Source organism: Amphiprion ocellaris, chromosome 15, assembly GCF_022539595.1.
Source record: "Amphiprion ocellaris isolate individual 3 ecotype Okinawa chromosome 15, ASM2253959v1, whole genome shotgun sequence".
Classification (NCBI taxonomy): domain Eukaryota; kingdom Metazoa; phylum Chordata; class Actinopteri; family Pomacentridae; genus Amphiprion; species Amphiprion ocellaris.
This window is the reverse complement of record NC_072780.1, coordinates 25,634,556-25,657,956: the sequence shown is the minus strand read 5'-3', so window position 1 is coordinate 25,657,956 and position 23,401 is coordinate 25,634,556. Positions and strand designations below refer to the sequence as shown.

Sequence of the window (23,401 nt, the reverse complement as noted above, 5' to 3'; positions counted from 1 at the left end):
TTTAATTACACTGTTGATTATTTTCTCAAATAACTGATTCATTGTTTATTCTGAAAAATGTCAGAAAATAGTGAAAAAAGTCCCATTTTGTTCTCAAGCCAAATATAAGGAATTTCTTGTCATAGAGGAAGAAAGAAACCAGAAAAAAAAATCACATTGAAGAAGCTGCTATAAAGAGAATTTCGATTTATTTTCTTTAAAAAAAAAAATACTCATATTCATTAATTTATTAACAAAATAGTATAGTATAGTAACTCTCTGAACTCCAAGCAGAGTCTAGGCGTTTTTTGCTCCTGTCATATTTTTACTCACTGTGGTTATTTTTCACATTTTCTTCACTACATTTGGGAACTTCACTGGCTTTAGCAGGAGGTCTTTTCTTTATCAGGAGAAAAAAAAATTGAAACATTTTCTGGTTTCTGTTTGCTGGATGTCTGATTTTCTATTGTCAGTTACTGTAATATTTAAAATAATAAATACTGAGGCAATGTGTCCCTTCAGGACCGTGAAATTAATGTTTCTAAATGAATTTTTTTAGTGAATTATATCTGTGAAAGTGAAACAATCTGGTGTCAAACTTCTCTGACTTGCGACTTTTATATAACCATTTGTGGTAACAATGATCTGAATGTGTTTCTGGTCCCTGTCTTGGAATTACTTTTATCAAAAACTAAATAGTTTTGGCAACTAAAGGGCCACATTAAGGAACTGCACTAAAGTCAACAGGAGGAAGTCTGAGTGGCTGGTGGGCACTTAACTGATGAACAATAAATTCAAATTTGAATTCAAAACAGAAATTGAGATGTAAAGTTGAAATATAACTTACCAAAACATTTGACATGGTCAAAAAATGTTAATGCTCAAACAAAGGTTTTTTACGTTGCAATATTGTATCTGCCACTCCTGGGGTAAAATCTGAAAATTAGGGAAATCTGCTGGTTTCACCCATGATGGACCTCATATTTTACCGAAAAGCCTTTGAAACATCCTTAACTAAGGCAGAACATGGCTGAAAGTAACAAGAACAACAAATGGAATAAAAAGTAATCAAAAACTAATCCAAAGGTAATATAGTAATTCAATTCAATTCAATTTTATTTATATAGCGCCAATTACAGTCAAACTGTCTCAAGACGCTTTACAGAACCCATATGCCTGAACCCCAGAGCAGCCAAAAGGCGACAGTGGCAAGGAAAACACCCTTTTAACAGGGAAAAAAACCTCGAGCAGAACCCGGCTCTAATGTGGGGGAACCATCTGCCTGCTGGCCGGGCGGGTTGAGAGAGACAGAAGGGGTAGAGAGGTAGAGATAGAGAGGTGGGGGAAAGTTAATACTTGTAAGCAACCTATATATATATATATATATATATATATATATATATATATATATATATATATATATATATATATATATATATATATATATATATATATATACAATTTTATTTGCTAATATTAAAAATTTCTGTAAATAAGTTAACTCTGAGACACACTGTCATTGTATCATATGTCATTTCTATTGTAATGAAAATACAAGAACAGTATGATTGTATTTGTAAACTAGAGATTTCAAGGTTTTATATGATGTATAACATGCTGTGATTGCCATGAGTGAAATGGCTACAACAGCTATGTCAATTTTCGGTAAAAAAGAAACGAAAAATTTGTGGAAAATATCGCATTTCCGGGTAAAGTAAAAATAGCATAAAAAATTACCGTGGGAAGGAGTTATTTTACTGTTACTACTCAAAAGTATCATTTAGGACATCATAAAGGTTAAAAAAATCAAGTGTCATTTTGTTGTTGGGGGAGGGGGCGGGGGTATGGCAAAGTTTTCTGATGCATATCACAGATAATTAGTTCAAACACTGCTGGAAAATTGAAAATTCTTTCTGTTTTCACAATTTCTAGCTCTGACTAAAGGTGTAATGGCTTCAACATTTTTTATAGATTCCTTTCAAATCCACTGACGTGTTGGGATTCTATGTGTGGTTTGGATGATTCCCTATAAAGTTGTTCTTGCGTTGCTTCCTTTTTTTTTCTGGGTAAATACATAATTTCCTACTAGTCTCTTCGTCAATGCGATTTCTGATACTGTTTCTAAAATTGAAAAACTAAAAATCTGTTATATAATCAGCTCCTTAATCTAAAAATGGTCTACAAACCACAGAAGTCATTGGTTTCTGGGGACAGATTCTGCTGCAGGAATCAACTTAATGAACTTCAGTAAATAGGTGAAATCTCATTTTCCATCTGAATCCCCTAAATTAAAAAAAAAAAAAAAGTGAAATAATTAAAAAATGTTTGAACTCAATTGAGAGGGCCAAAATTTCAGGACTTTGAAGCCTCTTGATGGGTGCGAATCAAAATTCAAAATGAGGTCTGAGGACCTTCAAGGTAATTTTCCATTGTATCGATCTCAAATCATGCAGAGTTAATCTCATCAGTGCAGAGCTGATAATGTCCTGCAGGCAGCTCTTCAATGAAGTCCCAAAAAACAGCTCTAAAAGCAGCCAAAGCTAATCAGCACACTTATGTTAACACAGCACCAAATGAAGCAATCGGGTCACACACAGACTGAAGGGTAATTAAAAGTCTGAGAATGAGCGATGATATTTTTACAGAAGTAAACACTCAGGATTTTGATCAGAGAGCTGCTAACCTACATACAACCAGACAGGAAAAGGGAACACGACAGAGTAATGATTAAAATCGTCCTAACAACTCACAACCATGACAATAAACACAAAACTTCCCCACAGCTGAGTTTTTACACAAAGATCAGAAGTCTACACTCTGGTTGTTGTAAATTCTTAGCTCATTTACAGTCTTCACAGTCTGATATGACCCAGAGTGTTTTTAGTTCGAAGCACGCCATGTGGTCATAGCAACAAACTCTGGACTGAATTTTCTTTGTTGGTTAAGAAAAAAAACGCCCTTTCTGCGCTCTAGTTAGGGCCGAGTTCTTATTCTCTGAAAACCTCCATAGCTGCAGAACTCGACACATCAGGGAAAGTGTACACTTACTGACAAATGACACATAAAGCTGGTTATTACACCCACATGACCAAAAGATGGTTCAAATCCAGAAACCTTCAATCACAAATCATCAGATTTTACATTATAAGGCCAATTCTTCAACTTGTCCTCCTGTTAATGTTCATTGTTTGTGTTTTTCCTACAAAGGAAGCCAGAAATGAAATCTTTGAATGATAGTCTGCGCTTATTAAATCGGTCTACCAAATAAAAAATGGGGATGAAGATTGTTCATGCAGAACTACACTGTTAAAAAAAAAGGTTAAAAAACTTGTTTAAGAAAGTATTAAATCTGCCCGGCTGCCAAAAATAACTGTAAAATAATGGAAAATAACCATATTGTAATAATTCAATAATCCAGATGCTTTACATGAGATCATGTGTATTTAAAAAAAAACATATTTATATGTTGCATTTGTAAAACATAATGTAAGATAAATTAATACATATTTTGTGTGTTTTTTGGTTGTTTTGTTGCCTTTTGTTGTTGTTTTGCAACATATTGTGGTTATTTTGTTGCCCTTAGTTGTTTGGCATTGCTTTGGGGTTGTTTTGTATCATTATGTGGTTGTTTTATGCATGTTTGTGGTTGTATAGTTCCTCTTTGTTGTTGTTTTGCATTGCTTTATGGTTGTTTTGTATCACTATGTGGGTGTTTGTGTCTCTTTGTTGTTATTTTGCAGCTTTTGTGATTGTTCTGCATCACTTTCTGGTTGTTTTGCATCACTTTCTGGTTGTTTTGTGCTTTTGGTGGTTCTTTCAGTGTCTCTTTGCATCCATTTCTGGTATTTTGCACAGTTTAATCAAAAAGGGGAATAATGATATATTTGCAAATGTAATTTAAAAGTATTTTTATGTTAGATAGATAGATAGACAGACAGATAGATAGATAGATAGATAGATAGATAGATAGATAGATAGATAGATAGATAGATAGACAGACAGACAGACAGACAGACAGACAGACAGACAGACAGATAGATAGATACTTTATTCCGAGGGAAATTCAGCACGTCAAAGTAATCAGTTTTTTATTTTAAAAAAATGTAATTTTATAGTTTCTCTCGGGACAAGTTTTTATTGTTTTTAGATATTAGACAAGCATTCACAGTCTATTTTTGTAATTTTGGGGTGTTTTCGTGTATTTCAAAAACACAGAACAAAAGGATTTACAGTTTAAAACTTATTTGATTAGTCCTATGTTAGCTTTTTTCCCCGAAGAAACACAGTTTTAATAAATAACTTTAGCTTGAAATTAAATTCTAGCAACTTTCTTGGGAGATTATTAACTGTTCATCAAAACATAGTAGATGAAACTACATTTAAACAATAAAAACATACAGAGGAGATCATCATGTTCGATTTTCTTTCTTTGAGTTGCCTGAAAGGCAAAACTCGGGACAAAAACATCTTCAGATCCATTTCTGTTTGCTGCAAAAGCTTATTTCTCTGAGCAAAAGAACATTTTTTCATCCTCTCCTCTCTTGGGTCAGCTGTCCCCATTTAATTCCAGTTTGATTTTTGGATGACCCTCTACTTTACAGGTGTTTTCTGACTAATTTCCTGGATATATTTCTCACAACCTACAACAAAATTAGTTGCATTGAAGTGTAAATTACAGGATATTTCCATGAAAATGCTCTGCAGTTTCATACCAGTTATAAGGGAAATTGAGGAAGTGTTAGTTGCTACAGTTAGTCAGTACCTGCTCATTATATTTGACAAATTATGTGTGACATAAGTGAGAAACTGACGTCAGTGTCCATCTGGGTTTTCTAGAAAGATGAGCAAGTACTCTGAATAGTTCATTAGTCTTTTTATTTCTCAGGTCTGGTCTGTAAAAGTGTTTGTAAGTGTAGCTATTGAGTGGGTGGAATTTTAGAGCACAATTTTATTTATTTAAAACTAAGGAGTGCCCACATTTTTTCATTTTTCAACGAAGAAACCCCTACTGAGATTAAAAAAATGTCTTTTATACAGCCACAGACCTCATGATCAGACAGTTGAAAGGCGTAAATATAATAATCTCTAATATAATAATCTCTAATAACATAGTGTGAATCAAAAGTGTAATCAAGATTTACAGATTAAAAAAAACAGCAGCAATAGTCCTAGAGATGTATTTTGCAAACAGTTTTGCTTGTGTAATTGACTGCATAAAGTAAAGAAAGTATTTTTGGTTGAGGCCGACTGGTTCTGTCAGAGGTTTCATCCTTCATCCAAATCAGATGTAAAAGACATTGATTATTATTGTTGGAGAAAAGCTGTTTTTGTTTATTAATTAATAATACAATTTATTACTTTATGTCTTCAAAAGTTATTTTAGGAAAACATTCGCGTTTGCACTTTTTCCACTTGTGTTATTAGTGAAATTCAGCCTTTCACTTTTATTTTTGGTAAATTTGTGTGAATATTGGGCAAAAAACAAAATATAAAATTAGAGTGGGATCAGCAAGCAAAAACATGCAGCAGCTGAACATTTTGACTGCATGTAGTTAATACAGAACAGTGTGTTTTAGCTGCACAGGATACAATCTGATGAGTGCAGACACAAAGCAGATGAGACCAGAGGAAGAAAACATGCATGTGTGCTTTTAGGCAAGTTTTGTACAATTTGATGGAAAGATACTGCAGAGCTGGGGGAGCTTTTATTGTGAAGGAGAGTGGAAAATGAGCCCACAATGAGAAAAAATAATGTGACAGCAGCAAAACCCACAAAAGTTTATTTTTCTAGTACAGCTGACTCACTATGTGTGCAAACTTTACCGACTATTCAGAACCAGTTTGGTTACTTTTAAGTCTGAAGGAAGTGGACACTCTTATTTTTGTATCAACCCATCAGGTCTTGTCAGGTTTTGCCTTCAAGGTGAGTTTTATGGCCGACTAGTCTATGTTAAGCTGCTCGTCTACAGCTCAGGACAGTATCTTCGCTTGACATATTGTCATCTTTTAAGTCGATCTGTTTAACTTGTTGGCAAACTGTTGCTTGTTTCCAGCAAATACAGAGAAACATCATTTGGAGTTGTGTTTGTGCCCTACTGATGCTTCTAAGTTAATCTCTTTTTGTGGTTGTTTTGTATAACCTTGTAGTTGTTTTGTGTGTCTTTATGGTTGTTTCTTGGTCTCTTTCCATCTGTTTGTGGATATTCTGCACATTTTATTCTAAAAGGGAAATGTTTTGCGTTTGTGTCCAGCTGATGATTTTAAGTCTTTTAGCTCTGTTTTTGGTCTCTTCCAGCTCCTGAGGGAAATTTGTGGCTTTTCAGCTGATAAATGTTCTATTTTGTTCATCAGTTGCTCTCTACTTGAGTTGAGGTTTATCATGATGAAAAATATCCACTGTAGCCTTTTAACTCTGATTTCTGCTCATTTAGTCAAGAGTATTTACTGAGAACCAAGAACAACCCTCTGGTTTTACCTTTGCTCTCCTTCGAGGTGCAGCAGTTTCCTTCATGGCCTTCACATTTCTCCCGAAGGACCGACACCTCCCTCTCCAGTCTCTCCAGTCGCTCCCGCAGGGCAGCGAATTCGGCATCACAGCCACAAGACCCTGAACCTGAACCCGAAGGAACCAGCTTGATCTTATGGGTCAGGACCAGAGGAGAACCTGGAGCCAGGTCGATTTCTTTATCTGTGAAAAACAGAAACAAGCTGCTGACCTGTGAGGACAAACTGCCAGCTCATGATCAAACTAGTCGTTGGAGCTGATATATGTTCATAGTGTAGAAATGGTGGTTTTTCAAACATGTCAGATCAACAGTTTTTTTGTTTTTTTTTTTTACCTCCTTGACTGGTGTCAGATGAATCCCCTTGAGTAGCGCAGGCCTCTGAAATCACCACCTGCAGCAATGGAAAAGGCCAACTTTAGGTTGCACTTTACAGTTTTTCTGTGGTATATTTCTCAAATCATCCTCAACATTTGCAAAACATTAAGTGCATTTCTCAAAACAATTCGTACAAACAGCAAAACACCACGGATTACCTGCAAAAGCCAGTCTCTTGCTCAAAATCCTTAGTTCATCTCTCCAAAGTAAATATCTGTGTCAATGAACATGTCAGTGCCATCAGAATGACAAGTCCTTGTGTCATTGTGTGGATAAGACAGTCAAATTGCTTAGTCATGTTGACATTATAACAGTGTTCTCTGGAGGGATGTTTTGATGCAAACTATGGCTAAAAGTTTGATGACAATTATTGTAAACTGTAAGTTACACCTTAGTGTATGTGGGAGATTGATTGCAAAAGACTGGACAAGATGCACATTTATTATTATTATTTTATTATTATTATTATTTATGCCACTATAACTGTTTCATACTACATAGAAGCCATTTTTGAGTTATTCCTACATCTACTCACGGTTGTGCTGTTTCCATAAAGGTGCAGAACTTTAAATTACAATGAAAATGAGTCCACAGTTAGTAAAAATATGACAGGAGCAGGAAACACCAAGAAACTCTCTGTAGTTCAGTTCAGCCAAAGTAGCTTTTACTTTCTGCTCTTTCCAAACTAAACTTTTCCTGCTGGTGCCCAGAACAGAAAACACATGTGTAATATCTCAACTAGACTTTGTAGATAAGTCTGAGATCATAATCATTTAGATTGATTTGCAAATGTATTTTTAACACAAATGCTTTTGGAGCATCTCCTGAACAGATCCGTTGACAATACTCTCTTAGAATTAGGAGAACCTGGGGATAGTTAAACAACCCTGAGAGAAGGATCCTGGAGGAACCTAAAAAGGCATCTAAAAAGGCAAAAGAGTTTCCTGGAGCTAAGGTTTTTAAAATTGTTAGATAGATAGATAGATAGATAGATAGATAGATAGATAGATAGATAGATAGATAGATAGATAGATAGATAGATAGATAGATAGATAGATAGATAGATAAATAGATAGATAGATAGATAGATAGATAGATAGATAGATAGATAGATAGATAGATAGATAGATAGATAGATAGATAGATAGATTTTTTAGAGTTGTGTGTACACTTTCCAACTGCATTTACACTTTTTACAAAAAAGCCCAAACAAACTTGGTTTAATTGTAATTGTGCACACTCCAGTATTTCAACATATGTATAATATAATCCGTTTGATTCATTTTAGAATAACAAGACTGATAGTATGGCTTTATTTGTATAGCCTTTAGATTTGAGTCCAATATTAAACAATGTCATACTATGGATAATCTATATGTATTCTTTGTTGTTCTTTTGGTTTTGCTTTTTTTTTTTTTACATTCCTTTAATTCTAGAATAACATTATTTTGGCAGTAAATTTTGGAACTCTTCTGAACACATTTGGAGTTGTTATTAAATGCAAGTTATCGTGAGTGGTTTTGTATATTTGTGAAAATAACTTTCCTTCGGGGTTCCTCAAGGAACCATTTTGTACTGAAAAACTTCCTCCACAGTCGCAGGGGTGTGGAACCCCAAAAGGTTCCTCTAGCTTCTTCTACTTCTAGGAGTGTATTTGCCTAAATGTAAAGAAAATCTCTCCACTTCATTTTGGAACACCTACAATATTGTCTAATAGTTTCTCTTATGATTGGGTGTAAAGAAAATCACACTATAATAACAACATTGATTGAATAATAACTTCGAAGAACTTTCCTGAGGAGTTTCTGAAATTATCTTTGTTTCAGGCGACCCTCAAGGAACCACTTTGAACCGAAAAAATTCCTCCACTGTCGCAGTGGTGAGGAACCCTAAAAGGTTCAAATTCTTGTTGCAGGCAAGTAGCACCTCAACAGACTCTCAGAAGTAGAAAAACCTAGAGGAACCCCAAAAGATTCTTCTAGGTTCTTCTACTTCTAAACTGAGGATCCTCTAGGTTATTCTACTTCTAAGTTGGGGTTCCTCAGGTTATTCTACTTCTAAGTTGGGGTTCCTCAGGTTATTCTACTTCTAAGTTGGGGTTCCTCAGGTTATTCTACTTCTAAGTTGCTGTTCCTCTAGATCAGTGGAGGTCACGAGACACACAGCGGACTCATATGATTCGTGATGACACGCCCTGCTTGGCCATCACTGGCTGCAGGTGATCACGCTACATTGCTTGGCCCAATCTGTGCTGCAGGGAATTTGGTGCGCTCAGTAATCGACTTGTGACTGTCGTGATGGTATGTTGTGTGATTTCTTTCTTAATATTTTAATCCATACTATGTTGAACATAAAAAGAAAGTGGTCGGACAAATATGTACAACATGGATTCACATGTATAACGGAACGTGATGGGAGTCAGCGTCCTTATCTGCATGATTTGCAATGCCAAGTTAAGCAATTCTAGTCTAGCACCGGCGAAACTAAAGGAACACTTCCTTAAGCTGCATGGAGATGGGGAATACAAGAACACAAGTGATGTTAATGCACGGTTCATTTTGTGCACCAGTAAAACATATAACTATGTCTTGAATTTGAAAAAAATCATATTTTATTTTTCAATAAAGAAGGGTTCGGTGAATGCGCATATGAAAGTGGTGGGGTTCAGTACCTCCAACAAGGTTAAGAACCACTGCTCTAGATTCTTCTACTTCTAAGTTGGAGTTCCTCTAGGTTATTCTACTTCTAAGTTGGGGTTCCTCTGGGTTCTTCTACTTCTAAGTTGGGGTTCCTCAGGGTTATTCTACTTCTAAGTTGCGGTTCCTCTAGGATCTTCTACTTCTAAGTTGGAGTTCCTTTAGGTAAGAACCTAGAAGTAGAAGACTACTTCTAAGTTGGAATTCCTCTAGATTCTTCTACCTCTAAGTTGGGGTTCCTCTATGTTCTTCTGCTTTTAAATTGGGGTTCTTCTAGGTTCTTCTACTTCTAAGTTGGGGTTCCTCTAGGTTCTTCTACTTCTGAGAGTGTATTGAGGTTCCACTTGCTGCAACAAGTAACTCGTCTTTGGATAGATTGGAAACAGACATTAAAATACTGCTGGAGAACGTCAAGTGAAAGAACATGATGTCGCTGAGAAGTTGGTAAACAAGGAATACATAAAAGATCTCAAAATATTCAACCTTTCCACCAAATGTAACCCAGGCTTGGGTGTCTAGACATTATTTGACCTGCTGTTCATTCATCCAACTAACAAACCCATGAATCACCTTGATGGAGTCCTGCTTGGTGTCCCTTGGCGTCCTTTGCCCTCTGACCTCTAACTCTGTGGAGGTTGATGGATTCAGGAGGACCGGACCAGCCAGGAGGAGGATGAGGACCAGGGAGGGGATGAAGGGAGGCATCTCTAGGGTCAGACCAGAAAAAGTCCTCCCCAGTTGTTTAGCAGAACAAGGGAAAGCAGCAGGACTGTTCAAGAGAAGTGAGCTGATTGTTTCCAAGATTTTCAGGCTGTTTCTAAAGTCGACAGCATCGGCAGCCCTGCAGGTCGAAGGACGCTGTTGCCACCACAGAGGTGATGACGTTTTTCCTTTCGCCTTTCTATTCCAGGGATTTCCCCCCTGCAAGAGACACAGGATTGCACATTTAAGCTCACGTCAGATTTCATGTCAGCTCAGCAGACTCCAACTTTGGCCACAATTAGCAGAAATGGGGGCCATTAGCTGTTTATGGGGCTGTCAGTGTAGCATGTCAGCCTATAAACCCCAACGGAAAAAGTAACTTGGTCTGAAAGAGTAGTTTGTAGTTCTGCTGCCAGTTTTCTAACTCATAGATCAGACTGAAGGCTCACAATCTGGAATATTTGTTGCACTCTAATTGGTTATTTGGGACAATATGGCACCATTTATTAGCAATAGTAATTGATGAGCTAGATCCTGGTTTAGGGTTTTCTTATATACGAAACACCCAAAATTAAGCCTGAGGGAGGCTTGTTTTGTTGTTGAGGGTGCTTTGAATGTATAAACCATAGACGTACACACAAATTAAACCAGTAAATCTGTCTAAGTACTGTCCAGGAGTGACATACTGGAAACTACTATACATTTTAATATACTCTTGTTAAATAACTCACATGTGCTTGCATTGTTTCAAGACTCCAGCGATAGTAAAAAAAAAAAAAAAAAAATTATCAAAACTGTTGGCATGTGTTGACATCAACTCGAAGAGAAGTTGACATGAAAGAAATATGTTTTCACTGAAACTGAGTTTTTATAACACTAAAAAATGTTTGACAGCATTTCCTAAATCAGTGATTCCCAATCAGAGGTCCAATTACCACAGGGAGTTATTCTGCAGTAGTCAAGCAAATCTGACCATGTTTTAGCAGAAAAATAAACAGTTAACTAAAAGTAATGTATGAACAGTAGAAACAGACAGTCAAAAAGACTAAAATAAATGATTAAAACGAGTAAACGATGACGAAAAAGTTAACCAGAAGGTGAAATATGTCTTTAAATGTACGACTAACAGCTGAGACTATTGGGAAAACAACATGAATTTAGATCAAAAACTGATTAAAACATGCAGTCAAGATTTTCTTTGTATCTTTTTGTACCAGAGTATGCGTTAAAACTGCAACAGTTAGTTGATTAATCTTTGATTTTCATTCTTCAGTCATGTTTTAAATCTGTTATTGGTTACATGGTGCTATTCAGTCCAGTTTATTCGTAATAACAGCAGGAGCAGCATTGGAGCTAACATGTGCTTTCTTGTTTCTTGTTTTGTTGACTTGTACATGACAATGCCCCTGTTCATTGTTTTTGAATTTTTTTTCATCTTTCGTTACTGTAAACTTGACAATGCTCATTGTGTGTCTCTATGTGGTCATTTTGTATCTTTTGTGTTTGCTTTGTGTCTCTTTGTGGTTGTCTTTGTGGCCCCTTAGTATCTCTTTCTGGTGCTTTTGTGTCACTTTGCATCTCTTTGTGGTCATTTTGCACCTCTTTATGGTTATTTAGCATCTTTTTTTGGCTTGTGTGTCTCTTTTTGTTTGTTCTTATGTCTTTTGCATCTCGTTGAGGTCGTTTTGCACCTCTTGTAGTTGTTTTCTTTTTGTTGATTGTTTTTTAGCATTCTTTTGTGGTTATTTTTCCATCTCTTCACATACATTTGTGGTGGTTTTGCATCTGTTTGTGGTTCTTTTTGTGTCTCTTGACATCCCTGTGTGGTCATTTTACACTTCTTTGTGATTGTTTTGTATCTATATGTGGTTGTTTTATGTCTTTTTGTAGTTGTTCTTGTGTGTGTCTCCACATCTCTGTGGTTGTTTTGTGCCCCTTTGTAGTTCTTTCTTGTGTCTATGTGCATCTCTTTGTGGTAGTGCTATGTCTTTTTGTGGTTGTTTTTTGTGTGTCTTTGCATATCTTTGTGGCTGTTTTGCATCTTGTGTCAGGTCCACTGATAAATCGATCGATCAATAGAAACCATGTTCCTTCAAACATCCTTGTAATTTCAATTTTGTCAAGCTAGAAAGTTATTTTAAGAAAAAAAAAACAAATGTCAGCATGTGACATTTCTGTCAAATGCACAGTTTTATCTTAAAAAAAAAACATTTTCAACAAGTAGCACCACTTGTGTATATTACAGTTTTTCTCACTTGATAAGACACTGTTCCTGGAAAATAGCACACATTTCCCAACACACTGCACACTATTTTTTTTATTGGAACACAATTCATAAAGCACTGCACACTTGTGTCAAAAGCACACTTTATTGTCAAATTTTGAACTTTTGTTTTCAAAATTAAGACACACGAAGTAAAAGTAGGACACTGCACTGCTAAATATAAAACACTCTTCTCTCACTGTGTTTTCACATGAAGTGTAAAAAAATGATACAGTCCTCAAAAATGACAACGTAAACACAAATGCATCCTATAAATGACTCAGAGGGCCCATTGCAGTGCCTGACTGTACATTATAAAATAAAAATAATGCTAGACAAAAAATACAGTCATGTATTGTACACAATACAGTATGCAAATATTTACACCATGTCTGCATGAATTCTTTCAGCCTGGTCTGGCCACAGGACCTCATCAACATCACAAGCTATGTTTTCTCTGGAAAGAAGGATCTAGTGTGTCTGATCCAACCCTGACATGCATCAACAGAAACATCACCACATGCCAAGACCACTGATTGATAGAGATTTTCCCAAAGTATGGCTGCTGCTCATATACCTTCCACCTCCATGTAGAGAAGAATTCTTCTATAGGATTCAGAAAGGGAGAATATGGTGGCAGAAAAACCACAATAACTTGAGGGGTCATATTGAACTATTACCTAATCAGTGGTCCTCTATGAAACTAACATTGTCCCAGATGTGTTCATGTGTATCATCAGAATCCAACTGAAAACCTCTCTGGAACAAACGCACACAAAACACAGAAAAAGTCAGTCATGTACACTTTCTGTAATTTTACTAGCACTTGTGAAGCAGAATTATACATTAGATTTTTTACAGTATTCTCAGAACATTTCTGACTGCTTGTATTGTTCCAGTATAGACATGTTAATGAAGTGACAAACAACATTTGCACACATGTAAAGTAAACCACAATAAACCTGAAACCATTTACTTTATGCACCATCCTTACCATCTGCTGACCTTAACAACAGATTGCATCCTGAACAGCTAATGCTGTTTCCCAGCAGGTTTTATAGTGTGCAGTTCATTGGCAAAAGTGTTTTCAGTTTTTACCTGTTGTGTCTTAATTGTGACAGCAGTGTTGGAACAGTGTCCCAGTTCTGATTCCTAGTGTTCACTTTTTGAAGAATGTGTGCTGTGTGTTCAAATGAGCAAAAAATGTGTTCAGTCTTTTGCAAAAAGAGTACAAGAGTTTTGGAAACTGTGTGCAAACCATGAATAGTGTCCAAAATTTGGACAACAGTGTCCTGTCTTTGAGAAATGTGTGCAGTGAATGGAATTTAGTGTCTTATCAATTGAGAAAAACTGTAAACAACATACAGCAAAAAATTAATTGCATATTCTATAAAATTCACCATAACGATGATAAATATACTTAAAGACCACACAGAACCACACTTTTATTACATTACATGAAATGATAAATACATCCACGCACAAGTTTACCCCCAACATTTCCTTCACACACACACAGTAGCTGAGCATATTCACAAACATGAGTCAGACCCTCAATGATCTAACCACCCACGGCTCCCCTGAGAGGTTTACAACCAAAGCTGGTTAATACTCAGCAGATCTGCTCTCAAATCCATGTTCAGCAGCAGCAGCAGGTCTGAATGTAGAAAGCAGCTGCAGAGAGTTCCTGCTGCTGGGTTGAGTCCACAGCAACAGCATGATGTCATTCAGACTGCTGGTGGAAATTCATTTTAGGAGGAAATGTGATCACGTTAATAAGTATCTCTGAAGTACGGGGACAGTGTTTATTTTCTCATGGTTCTCATTTTAAGAAGTTATAAGTGATCTTCAAAGACCAATTGAGCTAATTAACCAGTACCTCGCGACAAAACACTGTTGATGTACGTAGTCAGTATAGGTGACAGCAAGTCTAAAGCTTTAATGTTACACACTTAAAACAAGACACCAGTTACAAGCAGTAAAAGATCTGCAACTTCAGAAAGAAACTGAACAATCAGGCGATGCTCAATTTCACTGAAGTCACATTAACTGAAGCTCCTGGACTGAACATCTGCAGGAGTTTATGCTGCACTGCTGCTGCATTACTGGCAGATGTACAGGTGTTCCTGATTAAACTCAGCTAGTATAAGGGCCAGTAATACATGTAAACATATTAATATTGTCGGCTGATAAGTGATAAGTAATTGCGATATGGAAATGCAACATATACTGTGTGTTTGCAGTTCGTAGCTTAGAAATGTAATTATAATTACACAGTTTGTCCACCAGAGGGCACTGATGAAAAACGTAAGGAATCCTTGTAAAAACTGTTTAGAATTTTGGCCAATGTGTAGTAAATGAAGTTAATTTTTTAACACTGGAATATCTGTTTTAAGTAAAGCTAGGCTACACAAAGTACAAGCTGTTTTTGCGTGTCACAGCTCGGTCATGTTTATGCAACAGCTGCAAGCAGTAACTTTGTCAGTAAGAATTCTGGTCCATGTTGACGATCTTGATTAACATCAGAGTACAGCATGTTATAGAAGTTTTTGTGACCAGTGACAGATATGCATTTGCAATTTCTCAATGGAGCCGGAAAAAAAAACATTGCGATGGTCTTTGTCAACAGACCCAGGATGATCTCATCTTAAAGTGAAGGATCATCAGTGGTGACCAGTGGAGGTCTGCAGCTACCATCAAGAGAAGAAACAACAGTTTTCAAGTAGAAAAGCTGCATTCTCCAACACCTAATCCAACAATAATTAGCTTTAGATCAGGAGTACCAGGACTACGCTTGTTGTTTTCTTATACTTTCACGTGGTTGTGAACCGTGAATGAATCCCTCAGGGTCGGACTGTCAATGGAGACTTCAACCATAATGTCCTGAGGCATCTGAGGTCTCCCTCCCTGGTATGTGTCACAGTCTGAGCTGTGACACATACCATTTTGCCAATGTTTTTTGCTTGCTACTACACAATCGTTGTTCTCCACATGCCCTATTTATCAGCTCTTTGTGACTTTTTCTTCTTCCCCAACATAGAATTCAAGTTAAAGGTTTGCAGTTTTCACACACTGTTAAGGAGATGCATCACTCATCACTGATGGCGCTTACAGAATAACAATTCCATTAGAGGAGATTTACAAGTGTTGCAGGAGTGCTGAGTAGAGTATCACTGCACGAGAAGACCACTATATGGCTGATTTCATGATTCTTACTGTTCAGCACATTGTAACTATGCATATATATTACAGTTTTTCTCAACTGATAAGACAGTAAATTCCATTCACTGCACACAGCCACCAACTGACTGCACACATTTCTCAAAAACAGGACTCTGCTGTCAAAATTTTGGACACTATTCATGGTTTGCAAAAATCTTTTTCCAAAAAGACTGAACACATTTTTTGCTCATTTGAACACACTTTTCACTCACAGCACACATTTTTCAAACAGTGAACACTAGGAATCAGAATTGGGACACTGTTCCAACACTACTGTCACAATTAAGACACAACAGGTCAAAACTGAAAACACTTTTGCCAATGAACTGCACACTATAAAACCTGCTGGGAAACAGAATTAGCTGTTCAGAATGGATGTCAGAGGAGCAAGAGGTCATGTTGGAAGAAGAGGATGTGGACAACCCAGACCAGAACCACAACCAGAACCTGGACCTGCCCATGCACCTGGTCCTAGATCATTTTACATGGTATGTAAATGTTGTTTGTCACCTCAGTGACATGTCTATACTGGAACAATAAAAGCAGTCAGAAATGTTCTGAGAATACTGTAAAAAATCTAGTTCATAATTCTGGTTCACAAGTGCTAGTAAAATTACAGAAAGTGTACATGACTGACTTTTTCTGTGTTTTGTGTGCGTTTGTTCCAGAGAGGTTTTCAGTAGGATTCTGATGATACACATGAATACATCTGTGTGGATGAGGCTGGTTTCGACCTGGCCAAGAGGAGGAGAAGAGGGAGAAACATCATTGGACAACAGGCTATAGTCAACGTCCAGGTCAGCATGGGGCAACATAACCATCTGTGCTGCAATAAACAATCTTGGAGTAATTCACCGTCATGCAGTTCTGGACCCATAGAACACCCAGCATTTGTTGACTTTCCTAGATGGACTTAGAGGATCTACTGACACGGGTGCAGCAGGGCGTTTGGCAAGAAGACACAGTTTTTGTTGTTGTCTAGGACAATGTTAGTTTTATAGAGGACTATTGATTCGGGAATGGTTCCATATGAACCCTTGTGGTTCATATTCTCCCCTTCTGAATCCTATAGAAGAATTCTTCTCTACATGGAGGTGGAAGGTACATGAGCAGCAGCCATACTTTGGGAAAATCTCTATCAATCAGTGGTCTTGGCATGTGGTGATGTTTCTGTTGATGCATGTCAGGGCTGGATCAGACACACCAGAGGTCCATTTCACGAAGCAGGTTTAGTGAAAACTCTGAGTTTGTTAACCCTGAAATGAGGGAAACTCAGAGTTTGTTGAACCTGCTTCGTGAAACGGACCCCAGGTCTTTCTTTCCATGTTGTCTGACCAGAGAAAACACAGCTTGTGATGTTGATGAGGTCCTGTGGTCTAATCAGGCTGAAAGAATTGATGCAGACGTAGTGTAAATATCTGCATACTGTACTGTGTACAATACAGTGCTGTATTTTTTTGTCTAATATTATTTTTATTTTGTATTGTACAGTCAGGCACTGCAATGACCCCTCTGATTCATTTATAGGATGCATTTGTGTTTAAGTTGTCATTTTTGAGGACTATCATTTTTTTACACTTCATGTGAAAACAGTGAGAGAAGGGTGTTTTGTATTTAGCAGTGCAGTGTCCTAATTTTGCTTCTTGTGTCTTAATTTTGAAAACAAAGTTCAAAATTTGACAATAAAGTGTGCTTTTGACACAAGTGTGCAGTGCTTTGTGAATTGTGTTCAAATAAACAAAATAGTGTGCAGTGTGTTGGGAAATGTGTGCTATTTTTCAGGAACAGTGTCTTATCAATTGAGAAAAACTGTAATATACACAAGTGGTGCTACTTGTTGAAAATGTTTTTTTTTTAAGATAAAACTGTGCATTTGACAGAAATGTCCCATGCTGACATTTTTTTTTTTCCTAAAATAACTTTCTAGCTTGACAAAGTTGAAATTACAAGGATGTTTGAAGGAACATGGTTTCTATTGATCGATCGATTTATCAGTGGACCTGACACAAGATGCAAAACAGCCACCAAGATATGCAAAGACACACAAAAACAATCTTATCAATTGAGGAAAAATTGTAATACCTGGAGGGGGATGGTGGCTGAAATCAAATCAGGTTTAGTTTTTGCTTTTTATAGGCACAGACTCAGAACTTTTTGATGTGACCTTTTAATTCTGAAGATAAAATGCCCAGTCTTAACAATGCTAAGAGACCAAACTTTGACATATTTTATACGTTTTCATGTTTAATAGATTATTAACAGTGCTGTTTAACATTTTTAAGACCTGACAATGCTGTAAGGCTTGTTCTACAGAAGAAACACAGAATCATAATGTTTGGAACATAGATGGTTATTTATTTAACATTAGTTTTCCCTTTTGCAGCACAATAAATCTAAAAATCACTTAATCAGGACAGTGTGAATGTAACAGATGTTCATTTAAATTCAATAGTCCAGCATTTTAGCTTTAACTGCTGACACAAGATGCCCTCAATTACATTAAAGTACTCTCTCTGTTTGTTCTCTCAGCTCTGGAAAGCCTCCTTCAAACTGCTGCCACGACATCTTGAACCTGAAACACTTCACCTTTCCACACCTTCTGTCCACGTCGTTTTTCTTTGAGGCTAATTTGACCCGTCACAAAGAAGGCTTCAGCATCTGCAGTGTAATCTACATCTGTGTCTGGACTTGGGCCACTTACTGAGCTGCTCTGTGGGCTGCAATGGGAACAATTAGCTTGTAAATATCCCATTTGAGAGCAGCTTTTGTTTCTTAAGTCCGAGTTCAGAATTCATTTTGTCAACAAAAACTTTCCTGAAAGATATGACAACCTTTACTTCATGATGTAAACTAAAAGTTACATTTCCTAATGGGAAATAGAAGGAAAAGTCAGATTTTTTTGGTCAACGAATATAAACTAAATGCTAATCATTAAGATGGATGAATAGACAAAACAAATAAAGTGCAGCTAAAACTGTTTCATCCAGGCAACATTTATAAAAACCAAAGCAAATGAATGTTACTTTCAGCTGAATATCTCTGATGTTGCTGTCAGATGAAATGAGTCTGTTTTGGAAAGAATGACGACATTCTGTCTAAAGAAGTATAAATAGAACTGCCGTGAGCATAATCAGTGATAATTGGTCGACTCCCACAGCTGTTATCATTTACATATTTTTCTGTTTTTGTTGTCAGACAACAGGACAAGCATGAAATTGTGCCTGAAATGTGGCTCATTAATACTACATGTTAGCCAGCAGTTACTTTAACACTGCTGCACTGCATCACTAAAATCTGGATTTTCTCTCTGCAACAGCGTCTAGTAAACTCAGTCTACACATAAGCTAAACATAACAGTCGATTTTTAGAGAATTCAAAGCTACTACCAATATCAGAGAACAACTGCTTAATTTACAGACCATATCCCTTAAGACTGTGTTAAGCGTTTTAATAGAAACTTGGATTTCTATTGAAATTTCCAGTTCAACTCTACAATTTTGCACTTTAATATAAACCTTTGTTTCCATTTCATACTGTGCTGCATTACACGACCTACATTAAACTTCAATAAAATGGCCATTGTGTTATTTTTTTGAGTAAAATTAATTGTTGTAAATAATCAACTGATCGGTAAATTAGCCAATAGATAAATAAATAGAAAAGTAATCATTAATTATCCCTGTATTCACACTAGCAGAATTTAACTGAACAAGTGAGACAAAAGCTAGCTGCTAATGCTTATGGAAAATGAGCAGGCCAACATCAAGCTACACGTAGCTAACTACTAACTAGCTAGGTGTTTTTCCACTTGTCTCTAGGCAACACATAAACCTAAGATTAATAAAATAATGTAGCCTCTGATTAGTGAAACTACTTTTGTTAGTGTAGCTTAGCTTGCTACATTTAGCTTTAATATAATGAAATGGTTATTGTGCTTTTCTGAAGTAAAGTTATTCATTTGGATTAATAGACTGATCATCAGTAAAATGGCCCATAGATAAATCAATAGAAAAATATTCATTAAATATCACTGTATTTATGTTATCTGTGTTAATGGGATTCAACTAAACAAGTGAGGGAATAATTTTCTAAATGAGAGAACAATTGGATGCTAATGCGAATTGGCATTGTTAGCAGGCTAACATCAAGATACACGTAGCTAACTATTGCTAGCTAAGGAAATCAAACATAATTAAAACAGTGCAGCTTGTGATGTAGTAAACAATTTTTTCCATGTTGGTGTAGCGTAGCTTGCTACTTTTGGTAAAGATTTATTCACTGTTGAGTAACTGCTAGCTTAGCTTGCTACACTTTCCAAATAGCTGCAGATCAGAGGGGTGCTAATACTAAACTTTTCCCATTCACATATTTACAAAAAAATTACAATTTCACATCCAAATATGCTGTAGCCTAAAAATGGTAAGAAGAAAATGTATAAATCATTTTTAGTTTTGGTGCCGAAAATAACATTTTCATCATAAAACATCATTCACACATCTTGTAGTCCCTGCAAACATACACTGATGTGAAAAAATCTGTAAGAAGAACAAAGTGTCAAAGTTGAGTTTTGCTAAGTTTTTCTTGCAGGTTTTAAAAGAACAAATTGACCAAACTGAGGAAGATAATAAGAAACTTGTTGAAAACTCGGAAGACAACAATCAAGGGGACCCTGAGAGGGGATTTAGTAGTGATTTGGTGATTCAGTCCAGGTGCTCTGTTATGAGGCTTGGATGAACTAGTAGTGATGTTATTGAGAATCAGTTGCTGACGTCCAGACAGGCAGTGGCTGTAAAATCCATCACGAAGCAGGACTTTTACAGGCTGAGATCACACAAAACTATATGAAATCATCCGCAGCAAAAAAAATTTTTTGAAGCAGCGCTGAAGTTTTAATGAGCATGCATGGACTTTGCAACCCAAGCCAACGCCGAAATCGGAGGTTTTCCTAATGAAACATCTCATCTTATTTTTGCTTTTATTTCATGATAAGTTTTAACACATGAACTGAGTGGTTTCCCTGAGAAAGTCTCTTACTTCAGGCATCATTTCTATCACATTACTGGAGCCGTCTGCATCGTTTACACCATTTTCAGTTGATTTTGTGAAGAATAATGCAGAATGAAGTCATTCCACTGACATATTTTGGATGATAATTAGGATTTTTTTTTTAAGATTATAGAGGATATACTGTTAAAAATGTGAGTGTTTTGCACAAATACATTGTGTTTTAGGTTTTAAATATTAGGCAAAATCTGTTAATGCTAAAAAAAAAAGGCAGTGTTTCTGTTTTGTGTTCAAAAAACATGTCTAATGTTTTTTAAAAGCTTGATTTAAAAAACATTTTAAAGGCTTTTATGTTGAATTAATGATAAACCAGTGATGATTTATTTGTTGTCAATTAATATGCAATTTATTTTCTTGATTAACTGATTGATTATTTGGTCATCAGAGTGTCAAAAATGTGAAAAATCCTTGTCAAATTGATAGTTTTATCCAAGCAGCAGTTCAAAAAAGCAACATATCAGTACAAATGCACAGCTCGAACAAATATTTTGTCCATTTGCTTAAAAAGCAATGAATCACAATAATTGCACACTCATTCAGGTGTGGTTTCTTATTGAGTTTAGGTTATCGGTCATTAATTTTATCGACAAACTGATCGATTATTTGTTTTTTAAAATGTTAGACAAAGGTGACAAATTACCTTCACACTGAAGTATCCAATTTGCTTGTTTTTAGCCAGAGCAGTTCAAAATCCCAAAAAGCTTCATTGGTATAACAAATAACACAAAGAAAAGCAAACAGTTTATTGCAACTGCAAAGGTGGAAAGGAGGAAATATTTGGTATTTTTGCTTATTTTTGCTTTTCTTTTGAACAAAAAACACAGCAACATCGTGAAACGTTGCTTGTTTTGTCCAACCAGCACTTCAAAACTTAAAAAACATTCAGTTCAATATCAAATATTAGAAAGAAAGCAACAAATCGCCAGAACTGCAGAGGGTCTGTGCAGTCATAATAAAGAATAATAAAGAGCTTTAGTGAGAAACATTGTTTTGCTGTGGATTGATTTTATTTTGAGCAGAAAACACAGCCGCATCTTAAAGCTGCTTGTTTTCCTGCATCAGTGGGAAAAATTCACAAAATATTCGGTTTAAAATTAAATAGCACAAAGAAGAGCAACAGATTATTGCAACTGCAAAACTGGAACAAGCAAATATTTTGTGTTTTTGCTTGAAAAATAGTTCAAAGTTGATTTTATTTCAAGCAGAAAACACGCAAAATTCATCAAGTTGTTTGTTTTTGGCAATTAGCACTTAAAAACAAAAAATATTCTGTTCAGTTTGAAATATTACAAAGAAAAGCAGCAAATCACCTGAACTGCAAAGCTGAAATGATGGAACATTTGGTATTTTTGCTTGGAAAGAAAATACTGATCATCGGTTATGAGCACAGAAAACACAGGAACATCCTCAAGTTGCTTGTTTTTCAGTTTTTCAATTAGCAGGTCAAAATATTCAGTTTTATATCAGATAATACAAAAGCAACGAATTGCTGAAACTGCAATTCTAGAATGAGGGAATATTTGGTGTTTTGCTTGAAAAATAGTTCACGGTTTACATTATTTCAAGCAGAAAACACAGCAACATCAAGTTACTTGCTTTTGGCAAACATCAGTTGAAATCCATGAAAATATTCATTTTAGTATCAAATAATACAAAGAAAAGCAGCAAATTATTGCATCTGCAAAGCTGGAACAAGGGAATGTTTGTTTAAACGATTAATAGATGATCAAATTAGCTGCTGACTGGTTTGATTTTTTCAAATAAATTCACAAATGCTTGCAGCTCAGACTTAATCATTTGCAGATTTAACTTATTTCCCCTCGTGTGTGTTGATGCAACATCCAAAATATCCCAAAGAGTTTATGAATGAAACTGACCACAGATGCAAAACGGAGCACTTTGACAACTTTTGCATGAATCTGAAACATCCTCTTACCTGCTTGGAGATGAGTTTGTCTGAGTTGTGGCGAGTTTCTGGTCTGTGCTGCTTGTGTCCAGCTCTGTGAGGCTCTCATTGACTGACCAGCTGAAGGAGAGGATGGACAGAGCCAGAGGAGGAAGGAAAGAAAGAACGAGGAGGAGGAGGAGGAGGAGGAGAGCAGTAAAATTTTCTCATAGTTGAAGAATTTTTCCTCCCTCTCTCTCTCTCTCTCTCTCTCTCTCCTCTCCTTCTCCCCTGATGTAATTCTGAGAGCTTTACAGGTCCCTGCTGGGCGGAGGATCTGCAATGGAAAACATCTGAATTTTTAGATGTTTTTAAGGGAACGCAGGGGCCTGAAATCTTTACTGTGCTTTGAAAGAGTCTCTGTCCTCCTGCTGCTGCTGGACGTCTCCATGACGTCTTGTGTTTGTTAGCTCTGATTCTGATGTACCGCTGACAGACCTGCTCTCCCATTCACTGGGAATGGAGCAGCTCCAGGTCCTCAAATCACACACAGACACTTGGTTGCCTTCGTTCTTGTTTTTTGCTCACAGAGGATGCAAAACTAATCAGTGGCATGGGAAGCACAACATTCATTCACATCTCTCTGTTGGCACTGCAGGTTTGTTAGTGAGCATCAGGGTCAGAAGGTGCAAACACATTAGATAAACCC

The 23,401-nt window shown here is 36.4% G+C and overlaps 1 protein-coding gene across 2 annotated transcripts in view; it reads right to left on the bottom strand.

Moving 5' to 3' along the window:
- LOC111580937 (tenascin-X) overlaps positions 1 to 22,900 on the bottom strand; it is an 86,839-nt gene extending 63,939 nt beyond the window's left edge. For both annotated transcript variants that reach the window (XM_023288889.3, XM_035956629.2), the window contains exons 1-4: positions 22,744 to 22,900; positions 10,127 to 10,477; positions 6,819 to 6,876; positions 6,455 to 6,667 (exon numbers count right to left, since the gene is read on the bottom strand). In XM_023288889.3, coding sequence (XP_023144657.3) covers positions 6,455 to 6,667; positions 6,819 to 6,876; positions 10,127 to 10,261 — 406 coding nt within the window. In that variant the 5' untranslated portion in view covers positions 10,262 to 10,477; positions 22,744 to 22,900. The remainder of the gene's footprint in view (positions 1 to 6,454; positions 6,668 to 6,818; positions 6,877 to 10,126; positions 10,478 to 22,743) is intronic.
- Positions 22,901 to 23,401: the final 501 nt, after the last annotated feature.